At 48.6% G+C, this 21,659-nt stretch overlaps 1 protein-coding gene across 1 annotated transcript in view; it reads left to right on the top strand.

Moving 5' to 3' along the window:
- The window catches only part of LOC102421247 (diphosphoinositol polyphosphate phosphohydrolase 1), a 66,553-nt gene extending 48,631 nt beyond the window's left edge, over positions 1-17,922 (top strand). Inside the window, exon 5 of the mRNA XM_023746965.1 lies at positions 10,335-17,922. Within this exon, the coding sequence (XP_023602733.1) occupies positions 10,335-10,474 (140 nt within the window). The 3' untranslated portion in view covers positions 10,475-17,922. The remainder of the gene's footprint in view (positions 1-10,334) is intronic.
- The last annotated feature ends 3,737 nt before the right edge of the window (positions 17,923-21,659 follow it).

The raw sequence follows: 21,659 nt of genomic DNA, 5'->3' as shown, positions 1-21,659 counted from the left end.
ACCGTACCCTTTTATGTAATGATGTTTACTTTGAATTTATATTAGTTCACACAAACACTCCATCCATGCTTTTGTTCCGGCCCTCCGGTCCAGTTTAAGAACCCATTGTGGCCCTCGAGTCAAAAAGTTAGCCGCTAGTCACTAGGGAGAGGAAGTCGGGCATTGCTATGTGACATAATTACCCAGTGCCCACAGTCACCGTTTCTGGGCTGGGCTGGGCTGCACTTTGCACCCTGGGGTCTTGGCAGTGTTGGCTGCGATTTGGTGGGGTGTCGCTCTGAAGTGGTGGCGGGGCCTGTGTCCCATTTGGGGGAAGCTGAGTGTTGGTTTGTCGGTGCCAGGTCCATGGTGCCGTTTATTTTTAAATGGCCAGTATGCATCATGGCAGCCCCTGCATTGAGCATCTGCCCCCTGGTAATCTGTGCGGACAGACAGACACTTAGCCTTAGATAGATAGATAGATAGATAGATAGATAGATAGATAGATAGATAGTGTCCCATGTCCCGCGTGGTTCAGGGTTCGGGCTCTGGAGAAGGGGCCGCGTGCAAATGACAAAGACGAGACAAGAAATAATAATTTGGAAATTGGGGGGCCAGGCAGGAGCCCATCCCAAGAGGAAGGACTCCAGTTGGGCTCAGGCCTTGCCATCCTTTTATTCAATTTGGGATACACCTATAGCCCTTAGGCAGGCAATTTCCAGTAACAGACAGACAATCTTATCAGTAAGGATTTACATGACTATCTGGGGAGGGGGGGGGGAGTTGCTTCAGCTACCATTGTCTTGACTAAACAGTGGGTGCATAGCTCTGACCTTTGCCAGGGCTCAAGGGTCACCAGCCTTCCAGGTTCCTTATCCACACCTCTCTGCTAGTGAAGACAATGGGCGGCTTCCCACAATAGATAGATTGACTGACTTCAGAGAGGAATGGAGAGGGAGAGAAAGATAGAAACGTCAATAATGAGAGAGAATCCTTGACTGGCTGCCTCCTGCATGCCCCTGCTGGGGATCAAGCCTGGCAGCCCAGGTATTTGCCCTGACTGGGAATCGAACCATAACCTCCTGGTTCATAGGTCGACGCTCAACCACTGAGCCATGCCAGCTGGGCAATACGAGGGCATATTTAATAAAACAAGCATGTCTATTTTTGAACTTGTGAAAGCACAGTAAAACCTCAATATAACAGACTAATTGGGGCGAAGTGGTGTCTGTTATAGCTGTAAGTCTGTTATATAATAAAGGAGATTTTCCAAAGGCATATATTAAAAAATTGGCAAATAAGTTAACCTGTTTTTACTTATATACTAGTAAACACTTTGGTGTAATTAAAATTAAGTATGTATGAAAAGTTTAATTTCACAGAAAAATTTTCTGTGTGTATTACAGTAATTTTACATTTATACTGAATAGGCCCAGTAAATGCGTCCATTGACCAGTCACCTTGAGTAAACAAATTCACATGGCTAGGGCATGGCTTAGTGCAAGTCAGACATCCGGCAGCAGGGCTTGAAACTGCTGCAAAACCCTGGAAGGTGTGGCTCAGCGATTAGAGCATCATCCTGTGTTCCAAAGGGTCTCAGGTTTGATTCCTGGACAAGAGCAGGTACCTGGGTTGCAGACTCAATCCCAAGTCCCAGTCTGGGTTCTTACAGGAAGCAGCCAATTGGTGAATTTCTTTCACCTTGATGTTTTTCTCTCTCCCCCTCTCTCCCCGCCTCACTCTCCCCTCTCTACCTCCCCCTCTCCCACTTTCCCTCCCTCCCTCCCACTCTCTCTCAAAATCGATGGGAAAAATATCCTCGGGCCCTGGCTGGTGTTTCAGTGGTTAGAGCATCGACCTGTGCACCAAAGGGTCTAGGGTTTGACACCCGGTCAAGGGCATGTGCCTCAGTTGCAGGTTTCCCAGCTCTGGTCAGGCTGCATGGAAGAGGCAGCCAATCAATGTATCCCTCTCATGTCGATGTTTCTTTCTCTTTCCCCCTCCTCCCTCCCTTCCATCTCTCTCTCTAGAAATAAATGGGAAAAATATCTTCAGGTGAGGATAAAAGAAATCCTCAGGTGAGGATTAACAACAACAAAAAACTGCTACAGAAAGTCACGCCACACAACAGAACCAGTTACCTCAAGATGCAGTATGATCAGATCATTATGATCATCTGCTAATCATTCACCAAACACTGTTTATCAGCAGTGACTCTTGGATGTAATATGTAGTTGGCTATAGTTGTAGGTATGTAATATTTATGTTGGCAAAATTACTTAAGTGTTTTTTTTCTACATATGGCCTGTTCGCTAAAATTTGTTTAAAATAATACGAAAAATAATCTGTCGATTTAATTATAAGCAAATCTTGGTTAAAAGCATTTTTAAATTAACGGTGTTAATTTTCACATATGACATACAGACCAGAAATTCTGTCCGTTAAATCCGAAGTCTGTTAAATCAAGTTCCGAAAAATAGAGGGTTTGCTGTATTTTGAAATGTATAAAAGGAAGCTGAAGTTGGGTACATGGTCAGCAAATAGAAACATGGCCCATAAAAATAGGAAATGTTTTTAAAACTAAATTGGATTCTCTTCCACAATGCCAGGCCCACTGCTGGCCACAGAACCCCCAGGGGAGAGCAGGAAGGACCTTGTGCTACTTACTCTTGTTGTCAGAGAAAACTGTTGGCCTGGTGGTGTGAGTTCCTCTCCGGAGCCATTTAGTAGATGAGAGCAGTGGAAGTAGTTTCCAATTATATCCATTCTAGAGGCCCCATGCATGAAATTCTGCAAGAGTAGGCCTTCCTTCCCCAGCTGCCAGCACCGGATTCCCTCTGGCACCTGGGACCCAGGCTTCCTCGCAGCCCCGGCTTCATCCGGAAAGACGTATGTTCTAATTAGCATATTACACTTTTATTATTATAGAAGCATATTATGCTTTTATTAGACTACCCTTCAGTCACCTGGCTTTCTCCTAAAGAGCTGTTTGCTTTGATCTCTGAGATCATTATTGTGTTTATGACTTTGAACTAAAAACTTAGGTGATTTATTGGTTGGTTCATGGTTTAATCTTTTCCCTCTGAACACATGTATATTCTAGAAAAGTAATATTGATTTAATTTCTGTTTTAAGTTGGCAAACAGACAAAACACTTGCCAATACCTCTCCCTTTATTGTTAGTGTGTGCTTTGCTACCAGGCCCCTCACACTGCTACTGTGGGCATGTCATAGCCCTTTAGCTTTCCATGGCTTTGTGTCTGGTAAGGGTACAATATGCTTAAGTAAAGGAATTCCATGGGGGGTAATTAAAAATAGACTCCTGGACAGCTGGGGTTGGGGGCTGAGGGAGGTAGAGGTAGTGTGGCGTGGTCCTGTCCACAGAGCCCTCTGTCTGGCAGGAGTCACACTGTGATAGGAATTTTTAAGGTACCACTGCACTATTAATACCAAAAAGCCTTTCACCTGTGCTCCCGCTCCTGAGAATTGACCCTGATGAAGTCATCTACCTGTGGTCGGCAAACTGCGGCTCGTAAGCCACATTCGACTCTTTGGCCCCTTGAGTGTGGCTCTTGCACAAAATACCACATGCGGGCGCGCACGTACAGTGCGATTGAAACTTCGTGGCCCATGCGCAGAAGTCAGTTTTCGGCCTGGGCGAGTCTATTTTGAAGAAGTACTGTTGATATTTGGCTCTGTTGACTAATGAGTTTGCCGACCACTGATCTAAACTATGGTGAATAAGCCCAGCCGGTACGGCTCAGTGGTTGAGCATCACCCTATGAACCAGGAGGTCAGGGTTCAATTCTTGGTCAGGGCATATGCCCAGGTTTCGGGCTTGATCCCCAGTGTGGAGCATGCAGGAGGCAGCTGGTCAGTGATTCTCTCTCATCATTGATGTTTCTATCTCTCTACCCCTCCCCCTTCCTCTCTGAAATAAAAAATATATATATTTTTTTAATAAAATAAAATATGGGGAATAAGGTTATGAGCCTTCATTTTTTTAAAAATCTTTATTGTTGAGAGTATTACAGATGTCACCTTTTTTTCCTCCCATTGGCACCCTCCACCTGGTCCCTACCCTACCCCAGGCCTTCACCACCCTATTATCTGTGTCCATAGGTAATATAAATATGCTATAAGATCTTTGGTTAGCCTGGCCAGCGTGGCTCAGTGGTTAAGTGTCAACCTATGAACCCGAGGTCACAGTTCGATTCCATCAGGGCACATGCCTGGGTTACAGGCTCGATCCCCAGTAGGGGCTGTACAGGAGGCAGCCCATCAGTGATTCTCTCTCATCATTGGTTTCTATCTGTCTCTCCCTCTAACTTCCTCTCCGATATATATAAAGATCTTTTGGTTAATCTCTTCCCACACACCCCCTCACCCGTTCCCTCTGAGATTCATCAGTTCCATTTTTCCATGCCTCTGATTCTATTTTATTCATCAGTTTATTTTGTTCATTACATTTCTTATTCATTTGATTTTTATATTGAATTGTTGATATACTAGTATATATATTTATTGCCATTTTATTGTTTATTTTTTAATCTTTCTCTTCCTCCTCCTCCCTTCTTCCTCCTCCCTTCTTCCTCTTTCTTTATTTTCTCCCCTCCTCCTCCTCCTCCTCCTTCTCCTTCTTCTTCGTCTTCTTCTTCTTCTTTGAAACTCTTTATCTGGCCTTAGCCGGTTTGGCTCAGTGGATAGTGTCGGCCTGCGGACTGAAGGGTCCCAGGTTCGATTCCGGCCGAGGGCACATGCCCAGGTTGCGGGCTCGATCCCCAGTCACGGGCCTGCAGGAGGCAGCTAATCGATGATTCTCTCTCATCATGGATGTTTCTATCTCTCTCTCCCTCTTCCTTCCTCTCTGAAATCAATAAAGAAATATATTTTTTTAAAAAAGAAACTCTTTATCTGATTTTTAATTCTAAATGATAGCCTTTTCTGGGTAGAGTAATCTTGGATGTAGGTCCTTGCTGTTTATTCATCACTTTGACTATTTCTTGCCACTCCCTTCTGGCCTGCAAAGTTTCTGTTGAGAAATCAGCTGACAATCATATGGGCACTCCCTTGTAGGTAACTAACTGCTTTTCTTTGCTGCTTTTAAGATTCTCTCTTTGTCTTTAACCCTTGGCATATTAATTATGGTGTGTCTTGGTATGGGCCTCTTTGGGTTCCTCTATTTTTTTCACCAGGTATGGGAAGCTTTCTGTCATTATTTCTTCAAATAGGTTTTTAATATCTTGGTCTCACCCCCATAATTTGAATGTTGGTACTCTTGAAGTTGTCCCAGAGGCTCCTTACACTATCATCTTATTTTTGGATTCTTTTTTCTTTTTGCTCTTCTGATTGGGTGTTTTTTGCTTCCTCATATTCCAAATCATTGATTTGATTTTTGGAATCCTCTACTCTACTGTTGTATCCCTGTAAATTCTTCATTATTTCAGTTAGTGTATGCTTATTTTCTGAATGGTCCTTTTTCATGTCTTTGACATTCTCACTAAGATCCTTGAAAGTCTCACTAAGTCCCTTGACACTCTCATTAATTCCTTTACGCTCTCATTAAGATCCTTGAGTAACCTTATAAGTATTATTTTGAACTCTGTATCCAGTAGTTGCTTGCTTCCATTTCTTTCATTTGTAATATATTTATTTGTCTCCGCATTTTGGCTGCTTCCCTGTGTTTGTTCCTATGTATTAAGTAGAGCTATTAAGTCTCCTGGAATTGGTAGAGTGCCTTGTGTATTAGGTGTCCTGTAGGGCCCCGTGGCTCATTCTCCCCAGTCACCTGAGCTGGGCACTCTATGTGGGCCCCTGTGTGAGCTGTGTGCACAGTCTTGTTGTAGTTGAGTCTTGATTGCTATTGACTTCACTGGGAGGAATTTACCTCCAAGCCAATTAGCTGTGAGGACCAGCGGTGTCTACAATGGAAGAGACACCCCTATGGAGCAGGACTTGCTTCAGTGGGTTTTTGTGCTCACTTAGTCTGCCCCTTCAGTGAGTCACTTGTGGATGTTTAGAGTTGCAATATGGTATGGTCTGAAGTTGTTCACCGAGTGCACTGGCTCTAGGGCCTCCCAGGAGGTGCAAAGTCAGCCACTGCCTGGAGCCACCTGGCAAGAGCTACAGAGAGATCTGCAGATAGCTGCTACTTGTATTGGGCTAGGAAGTGCCAGGTGAGGCCCAGCTGTGAAGCAAGGCAGGCTAGTGCTAGTGCCGGGTCTCAGGCCTTTTATTGATAGTTTTCACACCAGCTGCTGCTTGTTTGAGAGATTTTAGCAGTCTGAAGCCTGAGCCAGGACAGGCCATTCATATGGTAAAGCAGCTGCATACAGTTTGGGTGGGGCTGCAAATTGGATGGGGCGGGGTCTCAGGGATTCACCAGGGCTGAGTGAATAGTGTGGGCCAAGCTGATGGAAACTCAGGTATGGCTGCCAGTCAGCTCTGCTGTGGGGGGAGGTCCCAGCACAAGAACAATGACCCCTGCGAGTACCCCTGTCTGGGAAAAAGTCACCCCCAAGTTCCTGCCCCGGTGCCAGATAGTCCAGTTCCTCTCCATATGTCCCTGGATTCCCCAAAAGCAGCCGCCCAGCACTGGAGCTCAGAGGAAGTGGGATGGTGTACTGGTAAGTTTGTGCAAGGGCCCTTTAAGGGGAACACCTGGGACTCCAGCAGTTTGCATGTCACTCAGCCACAATCCCCGCTGGTTTTACAGTTCAAAGTTACTGGGACTTCTCTTCCAAGCTCTGGAACCCTGGGCTAGGGTTCTGGTGTGGGGCTGGGACCCCTTGCTTCTCACGGGAGGCCTTGAAGATATCCCTTCAGATTAATAAAATGCCACACATGGGTACTGGACCGGCCCGTTTTGTGCCTCCGCCCCTCCTACCAGTCTCGATGTGCTTTCTTCCTTTTTTTTTTTTAAATATATTTTTATTGATTTCAGAGAGGAAGGAAGAGGGAGAGAGATAGAATCATTAATGATGAAAGAGAATCATTGATCGGCTGCCTCCTGCACACCCTCTACTGGAGATCAAGCCCGAAACCCAGGCATGTGCCCTTGACTGGAATTGAACCTGGGGCCCTTCAGTCCGCAGGCTGATGCTCTATTCACTGAGCCAAACCAACTAGGGCATGTGCTTTCTTCTTTACTTTCTCTAGTTGTCGGACTTCCATTCAGCCAGATTTCAGGTGGTTCTGAATGATGGTTGTTTTGTATATCAGTTGTACTTTTTATGTGGTGTGGGAGGTGGCGAGTACAGGCATTTACCTGTGCCACTATCTTGGTTCCTAACCCAAGATCTTATAACTATGAGCCTTTCTTCAGATGAGCCTTTTTCAGATGAAAAATTGGGTCCTAACTGTACAACTCAGTGAATGAGAAGTGATTTAAGGTACATTCATCTGAAGGAATGTTAAACACATACTTACAAGAGCTATTATCATGGGAAAGTGCTTACAAAATAGTGTTGGTGAATGAAAAAAGCAGGGTATAGAATTATATATACACTAGTTAGAGCTATATTGAAATAGTAATTTGAAATGAAAACAAAAATGAGATACTGGTTTTCACCAAAAGAATTGGCAGTGACCAACAAAAGGAAACAGTGCTGGCTAGGGTGTGTGAGACCAGCGCACCACCCACAGCGGGATTGGGGGCTGGGGTAGCCATCTTGGTAAGCATTTTGGCACTATGTATCATGAGCCCTTTAGAGTGAAATGTTTTATTCTTATAATCTCAATTTTAAGGATCTTTCCCTGAGAAGTTAAAAAGAGAAAAACAGAGATAAAGATTTTTTCTAATTATAGTGTTATTTATAATTAAAATTACAGTATATTGATGTTCAATGATAAGGAAATGGTTATAATGGACTGCCATTAAATGTGTTTTTTTTATTTTATTTATTTTTTGGTGTTAATCCTCAGCTGAGGATATTTTTTCCATTGATTTTTTTTAAAATATATTTTATTGATTTTTTACAGAGAGGAAGGGAGAGGGATAGAGAGTTAGAAACATCAATGAGAGAGATACATCGATCAGCTGCCTCCTGCACACTCCCCACCGGGGTTGTGCCTGCAACCAAGGTACATGCCCTTGACTGGAATCAAACCCAGGACCCTTCAAGTCCACAGGCCGATGCTCTATCCACTAAGCCAAACCGGTCAGGGCTTTCCATTGATTTTTAGAGAGAATGGAAAGGAAGGAGGGAAGGAAAGAGAGAGAGAAATCGATGTGAGAGAGACATATTGATAGATTGCCTCCGGCATGCACCCAACCTAGGGCCAGGGATTGAACCTGCAACCCAGACAGGTGTTCTTGACCTGAAATCGACCCCGTGACTCTCTGGTGTTTGGTTCAGTGCTCTAACCACTGAACACACCAGCCAGGGCAAATGTCATTTTTTTTTTACAATGTGGATAAATGCTTAAGAGGCAGTATAAAGTAAAAAACAAAACAAAAACTATAACAGTGATAGTAATAATAAAAAGGAACTCTTAATAGCATGTATTATGTGCCAGGTATTATTCAAATACTTTACATATTAATCCTCACAACAGACTTGTGAGATAGGTACTATTTATTATCTCTACGTTGTAGATGAGGAAAGTGGGGCACAGAGAGGTTCAGTAACTTGCCCAAAGCCTCACAGCTCATTAGAGGGCAGTGATGTGATTGAAGTCCAGCATATTAGTGGCAGCATCCATATTCCCAACCCCAACATTGATTCTATCAGAGCCTTTCAAGATTTGGAGCACCTTAACGCATGATCCAGTTACAGTTGTTCATATACAGTATCTTTTTTAAATAGGAGGAAAGGAAGAGCAAATGCATTAAGGTATTGAGAAGGGTCATTTCTGGTTTAGAAGATTATGGGAAATTATATTATACTTTTCTCCATTTTCCCGATGTTAAGCAATGATCTTTTAATAGAGAAAAAAATAATAAAGGATTTTAAAACATGTGTTAAGAGGAAGAACAAATAGGAGATGGATTGACTCCATGAAAGAAGCCATAGGCCTGAGTGTGCCTGGACAGGACAGTATGGGATGGACAGAGCCAAGTCAATGGCATGTAACACATATTTTAAAAAAGAAAATAGCCCTAGCCAGTGTTTTCAGTGGTTAGAGCATCAGTGCAACCAGTCAATGTTTCTCACATTGATGTCTCTCTCTCTCTCTTCCCCCTCCCTCCCTCTCTCTCTCTCAAAAGAAATCAATGGAAAAAGTATCCTCCAGAGAGGATTAACAAAAGAATAATAATAATAAAAGAAAATAGACTGAAAAGTTAATAGTGATTGTGATAAGATAATTTTTTCTTTTTCTAAAAGTGGTATTTTCTATTATATAGATACTAGAGGCCCAGTGTACGAATTCGTGCATGGTGGGGTCCCTTGGCTTGGCTGGTGGTCAGGGCTGATCAGGGCTGTCTTGCCCAGTCCCAATCAGGGTGATCGGGGCCGGTCAGCCAGGGGGAGGGACTGCGGGAGGTTGGCCAGCCCCAGGAGGTTGGCTGTGGGAGTACATTGACCACCAGGGGGCAGCTCCTGCATTGAGCATCTGCCCCCTGGTGGTCAGTGCATGTCATAGCAACTGGTTGATCTGTCATTTGGTCGCTTAGGCTTTTATATATATAGATGTTACTCATATAAATTTTTAAAAATAAATACCTGATTACAAGCTAGCCATCCTGGTAATTCTGGAAGTTTGATGCTCAGGTTGATTTTTGCAGGAGAGGAGGATGCTGGCTGGGCTTCAGGCAAGCCGAGGAGGCCCCATGGCCCAGGAGCACAGGGGGAAACCACTGGCCTTGGTTCTCTGGAGGGCGGAGCCTATGGTTACTGTCAGCTCCTCAGTTTTCAGATTTCTTCACTATCTTCTGCATGAGCATTTGTACAGTATCTTCTTTTTGTTGTTCTTTTTTTGTTGTTGCTAATCCTCAGCTGAGGATATTTTTCCATTGATATTTTTAGAGAGAGTGGAAGGGAGGGGGAGAGACAGAGAGAAACATCTGTGTGAGAAAGACACATTGATCGGTTGCCTTCCGCATGTGCCCCGACCAGGGCCAGGGATCTAGCCTGCAACCAAGGTATGTGCCAAGCCTGGAATCGAACCTGGAACCCGTCAGTCCGCAGGCTGAGGCTCTATCCACTGAGCCAAACCAGCTATGGCTGTACAGTATTTTAAGCATATAAAGTGTGTTTGCATTACTCTTATAAGAAAATGTATTTATAATACATGCTTTGAAAATGTTGACAAACATTACTTTTGTTTCCTTCTGCATTTTCTCAAAAGTTAGAAGATTAGAAACCTTCCGTTGCTTCCCTGGTGTCCTGATCTTTTTCTGTGTGCCTCCGCAGGAAGGAAGCGGGAGTGGTTTAAGGTAGAAGAGGCCATCAAAGTGCTGCAGTACCACAAGCCTGTGCAGGCGTCATATTTTGAGACGTTGAGGCAAGGCTACTCCGCCAACAACGGCACCCCGGTCATGGCCATCAGATGACTGAAGACCTGGAAGAGGGTGGAAATTGGAAACCAGACTGAGTGCAGACCTTCCCTCTCACCCTTGCTCTCCTCCCTCTCCTCACAGGCCTCCTCTCTCAAATAAGGCATGGCAGCAGAGAAAGGGCTCAGTGATAATGTTGCTGTTTGGTGTTATGTGATGGGCTTTTCTTCTCAGTTGGGTGGGGGGGGGTGTAATTTGTAAGTCCTTTTGTGCATGATCTGCCCCTCCCTGTTCACATCCTACATTCTCAGAGGCAAACAGCCATCCTCTGCCTCGGATTCTGAAGGGTTCCGTCTGTCACATCCTGGCCCTGGCCAGGCTCTCTTCTTCGATTTTTAAATTTTTTTAAATTAAAAGATACCAATACGAGATGAAATTTTTCAAGAATGTGCTCGTAATGTGCTCTTCTGCCCAGTGGTTGGTCCCTTTCACTACAGGGTACATTTATCTACACATTATATACTGGGCATATAATATGTAAATAAGTGACTTTTAGAAGAGGAATTTAACTGTTTAAATGTTTCAAGGTTTTGTTTTGTTTCTTAATTTGGGGCGTTCTGAAACAGAGCCTCACAATTTATGTTTTCTTTTAATGTTAGTGACTAGACCAGTTCCCTGCCCCTCCTCTTACCCAGTCACGACTGCAGTGAGCGGGGCCGGGGAGCACAGCCACGTCACAGCTCCCGGATGCATGGCCTTTCTCCTCGCAGCTGTTCCGGGCCCAGGAGGAACCGGGAAGAAACCTCGTTCCTTTTTAGTACCAAGCCAGGAGCCAATGGCCTCCGCTCAGATCCAGGAAGCAGTGATAGAAATGGAATTCCTCCCTGCCTGTTGACAATAGGGATTTGAACTGGGTTCTTGGGATTACTTTCCAAAAACTGGAGCGTCGGGCCCTGTTCCTGTCCTGCTGGTTTGGAGTTTTTTCCGTAATGCTGCTGCTCACCGACAGCAGCCTCTCCTGTGCGTCCATGCCATAGAGCATGCGGCCTGGGTCTGGCCTATGTGCTGAGCAGCCAGCCATCCTCAGTAAGTGCAGCTGTGCAGCCCTTCCCCGCCCAGGTAACCATGCTAAGTCCCGAAACGTACGCAGGAAGGCAATCCAGGTTTTGCTTGTCTTTGTGAAAGGTCATAGCACTTGCAAGTGCACCATGAGCATGCTCAGAAACACCGAATGTCTCCCCTGCGGTGTAAAGGCCGCGATGTGGTGGAGTGCGTAACACTTGCTGGACAGGTACACAGTGCGTTGGCTCCCTGCAGACTGTCCTGTTAGGTTTGATACAGGTCTCCTGCTGCTTCATCTGCAGTTGTGTTGTCTAGTTGGGAAGTCGGGGTCTGAAATCTGGAGTCGGGTGGGGACGCACTGCTCAGCCCCTGGCTTGGGAAAGGAGCTTGTTGCTATACCCTCAGTGGCATCTCCTTTGTCAAAACACAGCCAAGATGTGAAATTAGAATCGTAGTTCTCTTTATTTAAAAATTCTAATAAATACTCAAACTTTGAAAAGCTTTTGCTCTTCCCTCCCACTAGAAGAATCTAATGTATCTGTTTGGCCTGTGTCGTGTAGTTTTCAGCATTTGGGGGTGTCAGTTGGTGAATTTAAATTTTGCTGTCTCCTCAGTTCGCATCTTCTCTCTGAGTCTTAAACACAGAACCGCCGGCAGCGTCCTTCGTACTGTCCCCTCTGGGAAAGGAGCTCTATCCCCAAGGAAGGGTCCCAGCCGATAGAGACAGCAGATGGATTGTCTAACGCCACTCACTGTTCACGTCCTCCTTGAAGACACACAGACACTGCTGCTTGCGGCCTGACTTGGGGCGTTGGAGGTTCTGTTGAGATACCTGCAGGGACATGAAATAAGTTCAGCCAAGCACTGCGTGGAATCCCAGAAGCACGTTCTCCAAATGCTCCTCCCTTTGGGAGGTGGATGGAGGTGCTTTTGCAGAGCAGTCGGTGCCTGGGGAGGGAACCGCAGCATACAATACTGGGGTCCGTGGTCTGAGGAGTCTTCTGGGCGAGAACAGCACTGCTCTGCGAAGCCCAGCTCGGATTGGTGGTGGTGTCTGGGTCAGGAAGGTGGGCTGTGCCAAGGAATATTGTTCAGTGACATGAGTGGGTGCTGTGAACACAGTTAACGAGAGAGCGTGCGCTGTTTGCATGACTGACAGCAGGAGGCTTTGTCCAGCGGTGTTGTCCGTGTGGCACCGGGGTTCTGATGAGCAGGGACTAGTGCGTCCCCCCGGCACTGCGAACACTGTGGCTGCCGTGACTGCACTCACAGTCCTTTTGTGATATCTCCCCAGAGAAAGTAAGGGAGAAACAAGAAGCCACAAAAAGTGCCCTACTTGCAAAATTCTTTATTGACACCAGTTTGCCATTAGTTCTGCTCGATAGAAACAGGTGTGTGTGTCCAGGGCAGAGACCACCTCTCTCACAGGGAGTCTGCATGTTGTTCTGGATTCTGGCATCACCTGAGCGTCCAACCGAGGCCACACCCTCAGGATGGAGAAGGGTAGTAGTGGGTCTTTAAATTCACATTTGTGTTTAGTTTGTAGATTGCAGCCACTGGGGAAACACAAGTGAGGTCATGCCATCCTCATGGACCAGGACATGTGTGTGTGTGTGTGTGTGTGTGTGAGAGAGAGAGAGAGCGCGCGCGCTACTCTCAGGAGTCAGATGTGTGAGATTTTTTTTAATGTTTTCATTTATAGAGAGAGAGAGAGAAGCCTGGGTGTGAGGAGCATGTGTTGGATTGTTGGTGGCCTTCCCGAGCAGGGCAGCAAATGAGACAGGAGTCGAGCTTTCTCACAGCAGACATACAGGACGGACACATTAATGAATTGACTTGTTTTTACAAGTGTCTGCTGCCCCGTGCCCTGCATAGAGAGGGCTCCGTCACTGAGTCTGAGCTGAGCCTTGGGGAGGGATCAAAGCGGTGGGTTGCTGCCCCCCTCGCCTGGCGTGCAGTGCCTGGGCCGCGGCTCCGGCCGTGGGGCGTGCTGTGGGCGTAGGGCACTTGGGCCTGACTCCCCGGCCTCTGGGGAGCGGGGTCACTGCCCTCTGAGAGTGTTTGCAGCGGTTTTGTAAACATGTTGCTACAGAGTCAAGTTCCTTCATGGCAAAAAAAGTACTTTCTGTTTTGCTGTTAGGAGTCAGCCCTGTGCGTTCTCTCAGACTTGTTTAGAAGAAAAAGTTCCAGGAAGGACCGTCCCCCTCACTCTCCTCCCCTTTCTCTTCTCCACGGACAGTGGTCGTGGAGGCCTGGGCCTCTGCCGGAGGACTGGCCGTCTTCTGTGGGGCGTGCGTGCGTGCGTGGCACGGGCCTTGCTTGCCTCTCTCCCATTTCCATCTGGTGCTAGAGTCGCCAGCACCGCGGTCGGCCTCCCCACCTGATCTCTTTTTTTAAACAGCTTAGCCTGAGCCACATTTTTTTTTAGTTTACAGAAAGGATTTCATAACAATGTGATTTTGCCACAACTGTAATTTGCAATGTCCTGAAGTGCTCTGTAAGCCTGTTGCAGTTGAGAGTAGGTTTAGAATTAGAAGAGATGCCTGCAGAATCACCAGTGGGATGCAGTTCTGCCTTAAGAGAAATGAGGGTTAGCGACCATTGACGAGATAGCGTCATCCTGGTCCCGACTGCATTTCAGAAAATAACCCACATTTACCAGAAACAGTGGAGACATCAGGACAGTTACGTCAGCAGTTCCAGAGCGAGGACATCATGTAATAGCGGTGAACCGTGCAAACACTTCTCTAGTTCTTACTCTTGAAGATGAGGAGGTCGGAACTGAGGTGGTGAGTTCACACTGCCTGGCCAGTCACTTCCTGTGGGTCCTGCTGGGTGGCACCTCTTTCCCGGCTGCAGAGGCTTCGGGCTGCGCCACTCCGTGTTGGCGGCTGAGGCCCTGCTCCATCGGGCACCGCCTCGCTCGGAGCAGAGGGGACAGCAGCCCAGAGCCAGCCTCGTGATCAGAGAGCTGTGCTCCGTGACACTTGAGATGTCACTGAAACAGTGGGACATTGAGATTGTCAGGTAGATTGTAAACGGAAGCACTGACTGCAGCCTGTAAAGGGGCCGCTGTCCGCGTCGGGTCGGCTGCGATCACTGAGCCTTGGGACCCAGGGACTAGGCAGACTCCTCCACTCCTGCCCCCACGGGCAGCGGCGCTTTCCCACCACGTTCTCACCTGAGCTGATGCCCTTTCAAGGATGGGAGAGGCCTAAGCAGGACACCTGAGAAAATGACACCTCTCACCTTCAGATTAATCACATAATCTGTCCTCCATGTCCCCTTAAAAATTAATAAATAGAGAAGCAAAAATCCCACTGGGATTGGTTCGGACGGGCTCCTTGCGCTGAGGCGAGTGGTCACTGGTGTGGTGCATCTGCAGTGTGAAGTTTTCTAAGTAAAAAGGCATGTCTGCCTCTCTGAGGCTTCGCGATCGATCATTCACAGTGGCGATCAGCGAGCTTGAGCTTGTCTCAGAGAGAGAGACTGCCGGGCAGGGAGCTCGCAGGTACACTCAGAACCCAGCGTGCCAGGAGGGCCTGTGCTGGAGAGGAAGTGTGATGGCTGTCTGTTCCTCCAGCAGTCGGTTGTTTATTTGATTGCTCTAGGTTTCCTTCGGTTTACATTCCATTCTTAACCCCAAAGGGGCCATCAGAACACCAAAGGAGGCATTTAAAACCCTGGAGGTGGCCTTTAAAAGATACAGTAAAGCAGTGCTGTCACTCCCCGGGTTCATCAGCCTCGTGGCAGCCAGTCCAGAGTGAAGGTTTTGTTAATCATTGAGTTGAAGAGCTTTAATACTGGTTCTGGAACAATTACATACTAAATCGCTTGCCATCTGTGGTCATTATCTGTGGGTGTACCTGTGAGCGAACATCTTGACAGTCCAGTAAAACCACTCTTCTGGGCTTGAGGTTCCATTTAGATCAGAATCTTAAGTCTTTGTAATTCCTTAGGAAAAGGCAAGATGCCTCCATCCGATCCGACACCGGCCTGAGGCCGCCTCCCCTCCGCTGTCGGGCAGGTGGGCGCAGCAGCTCACCTGCAGGATGCGGTGTCCCATGCTTTCCTGGAAACCCCACTTAACTAACGCTGATGCGAGCCCGCCCGCTGAGCACTTTGTGCTGAACTGAAACGTTCCCTGACGCGGCTGCAGGCCCAGGCAGCCTCTTTTGTGTCCTGTTGAAAAAGGCCTTTCAGGCTCACTAGCACATGACCCGAGAAGACATCTAGTTCTGGTTACTTGATTCCAGCAGCATAACAGGCGTGACTTACACTGGGGAAGGTCGAGGCTCATTGTAGAGACACTGGGAGCCTCCCGGGCAGAGGGGAAGTGAGGCTGTGGCGGCTTCCCGCGCTGGGGTGAGAGGAGGACTCCGAGGGCTCCTGCTCAGCAAGCAGGCAGCCCTGCTCCTCGGGAGAGCGGGAAGGATCCCCATGGACGTGGCAGGGGCTAGGCCACAGCGCTACCTGCCCGTCACCTTCCCACACGCTCAGAACCCGAGGGGCTCCCTCCAAATTCAAATTTGCTTCGGTGTCTTGTTTAGCCTGAGAACGTCACCCTTTCGCTTCCGCCCGTGGGTGGACATGTGTGGACGCTGCTCAGGGCACAGCTGCATGAGTGAGGCCAGGGCCAGGGGCCTAGTGTTGAGTTTAGCAGTTAGCCAATTAGAGTAGTTAACTCTATTGTAAAAGAAATACAGTATGTGGTGCGGTGTTGTAAATGTCAGGTCTGTATTTATTGTTTTGTGGTCTAGAAACTTTCAAACTGGTTTATAATCAAAAGGTTGGTGGTTAAAATAAGTAAAATGTCAGTCAGTACATCCAAGTAAAGAAAGGTAGCTACCAGTGTGCCCGTGTGTGAGGACGTTCAGAGCATTGGAGGGTGTTGGGAGCTGTTATAAAAGTAAAGCAGGTGTCTAGGGCCTACCCAAGTGTGTTCCTCCCAGAGAGCTTAGTCGCATCTTCATACTCGCTCTTGCCCGCCCAGCCTTTATTTCAAGGACTTTGTCTTCCGTCCCGTCCAGTGAACGTGGTAGGGGCGGGCTCTGAGGAGTAGGCCAGCCCTCGCCCTGTTTGCTCAGCTGCAGGGTTTGGTCTCCAAACAGCATAAGGTTTATTTAAGGTGATTCCTCACTAGGGTCACCTCCACTCCTTCATCTGCCCTGGGCCATTCCAGCTCTAAAACAGACGAGGTTCGAATGCTTCCAAACCCTGCGGCGAGTTCATAAAGGTATTTCCAGGGAACCCTTCGGATTGAGGCCAAGTACCCAGGATGTATTGAGTTTAATTTTTTCCCAAGGACAGAAGTCTTAGTCGCTTCCCCGTGGTGCTCATCCATGTAACAGAGGCTCAAATGGCCAAGTCCAGTCAAGTCTCCAGAACTGAGAACCAGGGCCTGTGTACCCAGGGGCCAGCTCCTGGGATCACCAGGCTCCTAGACTGTTCTGATCCCACCAGAACTCTGCAGCTGTCCCTGTGCATCGGGGTCACTCAGAGAAGCCCACGTTTCAGCCTTCCCACCATCAGGTCGCTCGGACCACTCTACCAAGTGGGCGTGTGTACCCGTTTAGGCAGCGTGCTCGGGTTTGTACAAAGGGGAGAAAGTTGGAGAGGTTGGCAGAAATACCCCCAGATGAGCGCAGCAGAATGGGAATCCACGGACCGGCGCTTGTACAGGAGGAGGTCCTCTAACCTCTTGGGACCTGGTGCTGCATTGTGAGTCGTCAGGTCTGCACCCCAATCCAGATGCACTCACTCCAGGACTTACGTTCCACCCATGGGTATATGGCCCCGTTTTCTGTTCCTTTTGTTTCCAAACAACCTTGCTTGGTGTTGCATGGAAACAGGTTTTCCTCCCTGCCCACCTAGGCCTCTTCCCTGTCTAGGCCTCTTCCCTGTGTCTTCACAGCACCCTGAGGAAGACTGTGCCCACAGCAGCCTCGGGGAGGGGGCTGCGGTCCACAGACACGAAGGGAGCGGAGCTTTCCTGTTTCCCTTTCTCAAGCAGGGTTGCTGGGCGCCTTCACCCCTCTCCTTACGGTGCGGTTAGCTGTGGAGGAGGGGAAAGAAAGGGGAACAGGGACCAGCCCCAGGTTTGGGTCTGAGAGGTGCACAGCAGAGGTGAGTCTCACGCCCCCCTGTAACAGCAGGCCAGCCACATGTAACCATTCCCCTTCTTGCCTCAAGCGTCGGCTTATGTGGTGCCAGCAAGAGGGCACACAAACCCCTCCCCGCGGCCCAGAGCTTTGGTAGTGCCCCGTTCTCCACCCCCACATCCCACTTCTTTCTGTACAAATGCTTAAACCTGTGAGCGCGCTATTCCTCTCTATGTTAATCAGTTTTCTTCTCCATTTGAGCTGTGGGGGAGGGAAGGGCATTGGAATTGTAGGTTGTAATCTTGTGCCAACCAATAAAAACCAGTATTTCATGCACATCCATGCTGGGTGTCGTGTCTTCTTTCTAGAGGTTTTCCTTGAGTCCTTCGCATCCGTCTCTGCTGGGTTTGGGGGCGTTGCCCCAGAGCTCACCCCTGTCCCCGTGGAAGGTTTGCTGTCCAGGTGAGGGCTGGATCGGAGACCCCGGGGCAGACTGGCAGTGCCCGTGCTGCAGGGCAGGGATGAGCCACATCCCAGATTACTGGGGAGCATGCGAGAAGTGGCCCCCTGTGGAATCAGGAGGTGGCGGGGGGGCTAAGGGGGGCTGGGGTGGTGTTTGCAGACATGCGGTAGTAGGACCTCCAGGCAGAGGACAACCAGGGGCCGTCGGCGGGACAGCAGCAGTAAGTGCGCTGGGTCCCCAAGGCCTGAGGACTAGTGAGCATTTGAGCTGTAATGAGGAGTGAAGCGCAAGGAGGCCAAGTTACAGAGACCACGAGAGCCAGGCCAGGGAGTCTGGCTTCACTGCAGGTGACGACTTTTTAAAAATATATATTTTTTTAATCCTCACTCGATATTTTTCAATTTATTTTAGAGAGTGGAATAGAGAATAAAAGACAGAAACATTGATGTGAGAGAAACACTTCGATTGGTTGACTCCTGACCAGAGCCCGGGCCAGGGAGGAGCCTGCAACCGATTTATGTGCCCTTGACCAGAATCAAACCCGGGGCCCTTTGGTCCGCAGGCTGACGCTCTACCCACTGAGCCAAACTGGCTAGGGCTAAATTTTATTGATTGATTGATTTTAGAAAGAGAAACATCAATTTTTGTTCCACTTATTTATGTACTCACTGGTTGATCTTATGTGTGCCCTGACTGGGGATCGAACCCCCATATCAGGATGACACTAACCAGCTGAGCTACCCACAGGGCCAGGTGAAGCCTTGAACAAGACAGCCATATAGAATCAGCCACGATTGAGGAGGCGATACAGGTTCAGTGAGTGGACCTGGGGAGCAGTAGAAGCAAGAAAAAGCAGCATGTCAGTCAGGTAGACACGCTCTCACCGAGGCAGGCTGGCCACTGGCTCCACGGCACAGCCAGGCTGTGCACCCACAGGCCGCGGTGGTCAGTGTGCCGAGTGTCGCTCTCTGGATGGACGACGCTCCCAGGAGCCCGACTCCTGAGGGAGGACAGTCGGCTTGTTTGATGATAAATGTCAACCAGGTTACCTGGTGAGTGCACCGGCTGTCTGTGTAGGCACCAAACGTAGGCAGAAAGCTGGTTACTGAACAATAACAGCCTGGGGACATGATGCCACCACGGACACACCCCTATCAGGGGTCAGGTACTTTCCCCATAACGTTCTGACTCCCAGGCCTCCTTTGTCTGCAGGCCTCCTGTGATGCTCACCCCCTTCCGCCATCACAGGCTTCTTTCTTTTGCCAGATTTAGGTGCGTCATGAGGCTGTGAGCTTAGGCATGTGCGCTAGGTGGGATGCTGCTGATGTAAGTGATCCTCAGGAAACCACCACAGGGCCACCTCTCCTTGGGAGCTGGGGTTCCAGAAACTCCATTTGCTCATCTCAGATCACAATGGGCCATTCTAGAGGCGGCCCTCACGTTTACTACACTCACAGAGGGTACACGCAAGCTGGGGTCACCTTGCTGCAGCCCAATCTCCCAGGAGCCGGCAAGGCTTGTGGCTAGAGAGACATCTACAGAGGCCCCCAAACTTTGAGCATGGGTGACAAGAGAAACTTATCCCAGAGAACTAGGTGCAGCTGTGATGTTGCTGGAACTAGCACTGGAAATGGGGCCACAGCGTGCATTGCACTGGCTAGGCCCCCCGCATGCTGGGTGGCAGCTCTGACCCTCCACACCATATGGAATTGGCAGAATTGCGCTCCCACCCAGGTCAGGCTGGCTCCCTCCTCTCCCAGGGCCTGGCACCATGCCCAAGAGAGCCTGGTGTTTAAACCATGGACGTGTTTGCTTTCTGGTTTCAGACACGTTTGGGGAGTGAAAGATTTATCTCCTTGGTCTTGTGACACCCAGCTAACATCTCAGCATCTGAGGATGCAGCCGGGAGGCTCCAGGTTCTATGTCCTGCAGAGCAGCAAATGTGCTAAACCCAGAACACAGCCTCACGGGCACCGCCTTGGGCGACAGATGGCATGAAATGGGAGAGGCGACAGCTGAGGAGGTAGCCATTGAAGGTGGGGCGACAGGGAATGCTGGAGAGAGCTCAGGCAGGGGGACCATGGACAGGTGGGATGGAGTAAGGGATTCAGAAAAGGCAGGAAGGACAGTCATTCAACAGAAGCCGCTTGCTAAAATAAAAACATTTTCAAAGAGGCTGCTCGCTTTCTATAATAGAAGGTGTGAACGTTGGAATTAGACCAGGTCTCAGCTTAGCTGTCGAGCTCTGTGATCTAGGACAAGTGACCATCCCTGTTCCCGCCTGTTCAGTGGGGAATCCTACTCTGCAGCACTGAATTGTGAGTGTGAAGCAAAGAAGTGTGTGATCGCCTGGTGGCTGTGAGTGACACCTGTGGGGAAACGCCCAGGGCTGTGCTAAATCACTAAATTAACCAGGTACCTGCCACGGTATTTTGAATTTAATTTAAAAAGATTCGCCCTAGCCGGTTTGGCTCAGTGGATAAAGTGTCGGCCTGTGGACTAAAAGGTCCCGGGTTTGATTCTGGTCAAGGTCACATGCCCGGGATTGCGGGCTCTGTCCCCAGTGGGGGGCATGCAGGAGGCAACCGATCAATGATTCTTTCTCATCATTGATGTTTCTATCTCCCTCTCCCTCTCCCTTCTCCTCTGAAATCAATAAAAAAATATTTTTTTAAGAAAAAAAAAAGGTTCACCGCTTGCGTCTATAGACGCTTATGGCGTACAAATGGTTTAAAAAATAGTCACAACAGGCACACATAGTCACAATGCAATGTGACAAGTGCAATGAGAGAAGGCTGAGGGCCCCTGTGCGGTTTCATGCGGGATGAAGGCATTTGAGACGAAGGGCCAGCATGTGCAAGGGAAAGGCACTGTGCTGGGCAGCAGCCAGTTTGCTGGGGCTGGAACAGGATGGCAATAGTGGGCGGGGAGCGGGGGAGGCTGCGGGAAAGGTCAGCCGGGGTCAGGTGGCTTGGCAGGCTGTGTGAACTTTACTCCGCGTGACAGGGAAGCTGACAAAGGTTTTAAACAGAGCATGACTGTATCTGGGCATCTGGGGAAGACAACACTGCTGTCCACCGAGTCCCAGGCCTTTGTGCCAGGCGATGTGTGACGGCTTCACATTCAGTCTCCGCAGTCCTGTGACACACAGGGCCTGTGGTCAGCACCACTGCGTGGGAAAGACATGGAGGCTGAGGAAAGCAACTATTCTGTTGTGTCGAGCCAGCCCCAGTTCCCCTGTTCACTGGCCCCACGTTGGGCGCCATACATGCCGAGCCCGCAAGGCCATGGGTGAACCTGAGAGGGGGCAGTGAAGGATGGAGAAGACAGACAAGAGAATAAAGCCGTGCGCTAGGTGGGACGCTGCTCTCTCTGATGGAGAGACAGTGCCCCAGCCTGCAAGCCGAGTCTTTATTTTATAGCCAGATTCCACGAGGCAAAGTAAGGGCGTGGTTACAACGTTCTCGCAGGTTTCGAATCTACTCAATTACATGCACCTGATCAAGCTTTGTTTACTTGCTGCAGCTCCCACAGCCCATATCACTCAGCCACATGGGACCACAAGTTCAGACCATAAGGTCAAGCTTACAACTATACAGCCTTTGGCTATAATTGT

Source organism: Myotis lucifugus, unplaced genomic scaffold (assembly GCF_000147115.1).
Source record: "Myotis lucifugus unplaced genomic scaffold, Myoluc2.0 scaffold_772, whole genome shotgun sequence".
Lineage (NCBI taxonomy): Eukaryota > Metazoa > Chordata > Mammalia > Chiroptera > Vespertilionidae > Myotis > Myotis lucifugus.
The sequence above is the reverse complement of the archived record's forward strand: the minus strand, read 5'-3'. Positions and strand labels throughout refer to the sequence as shown.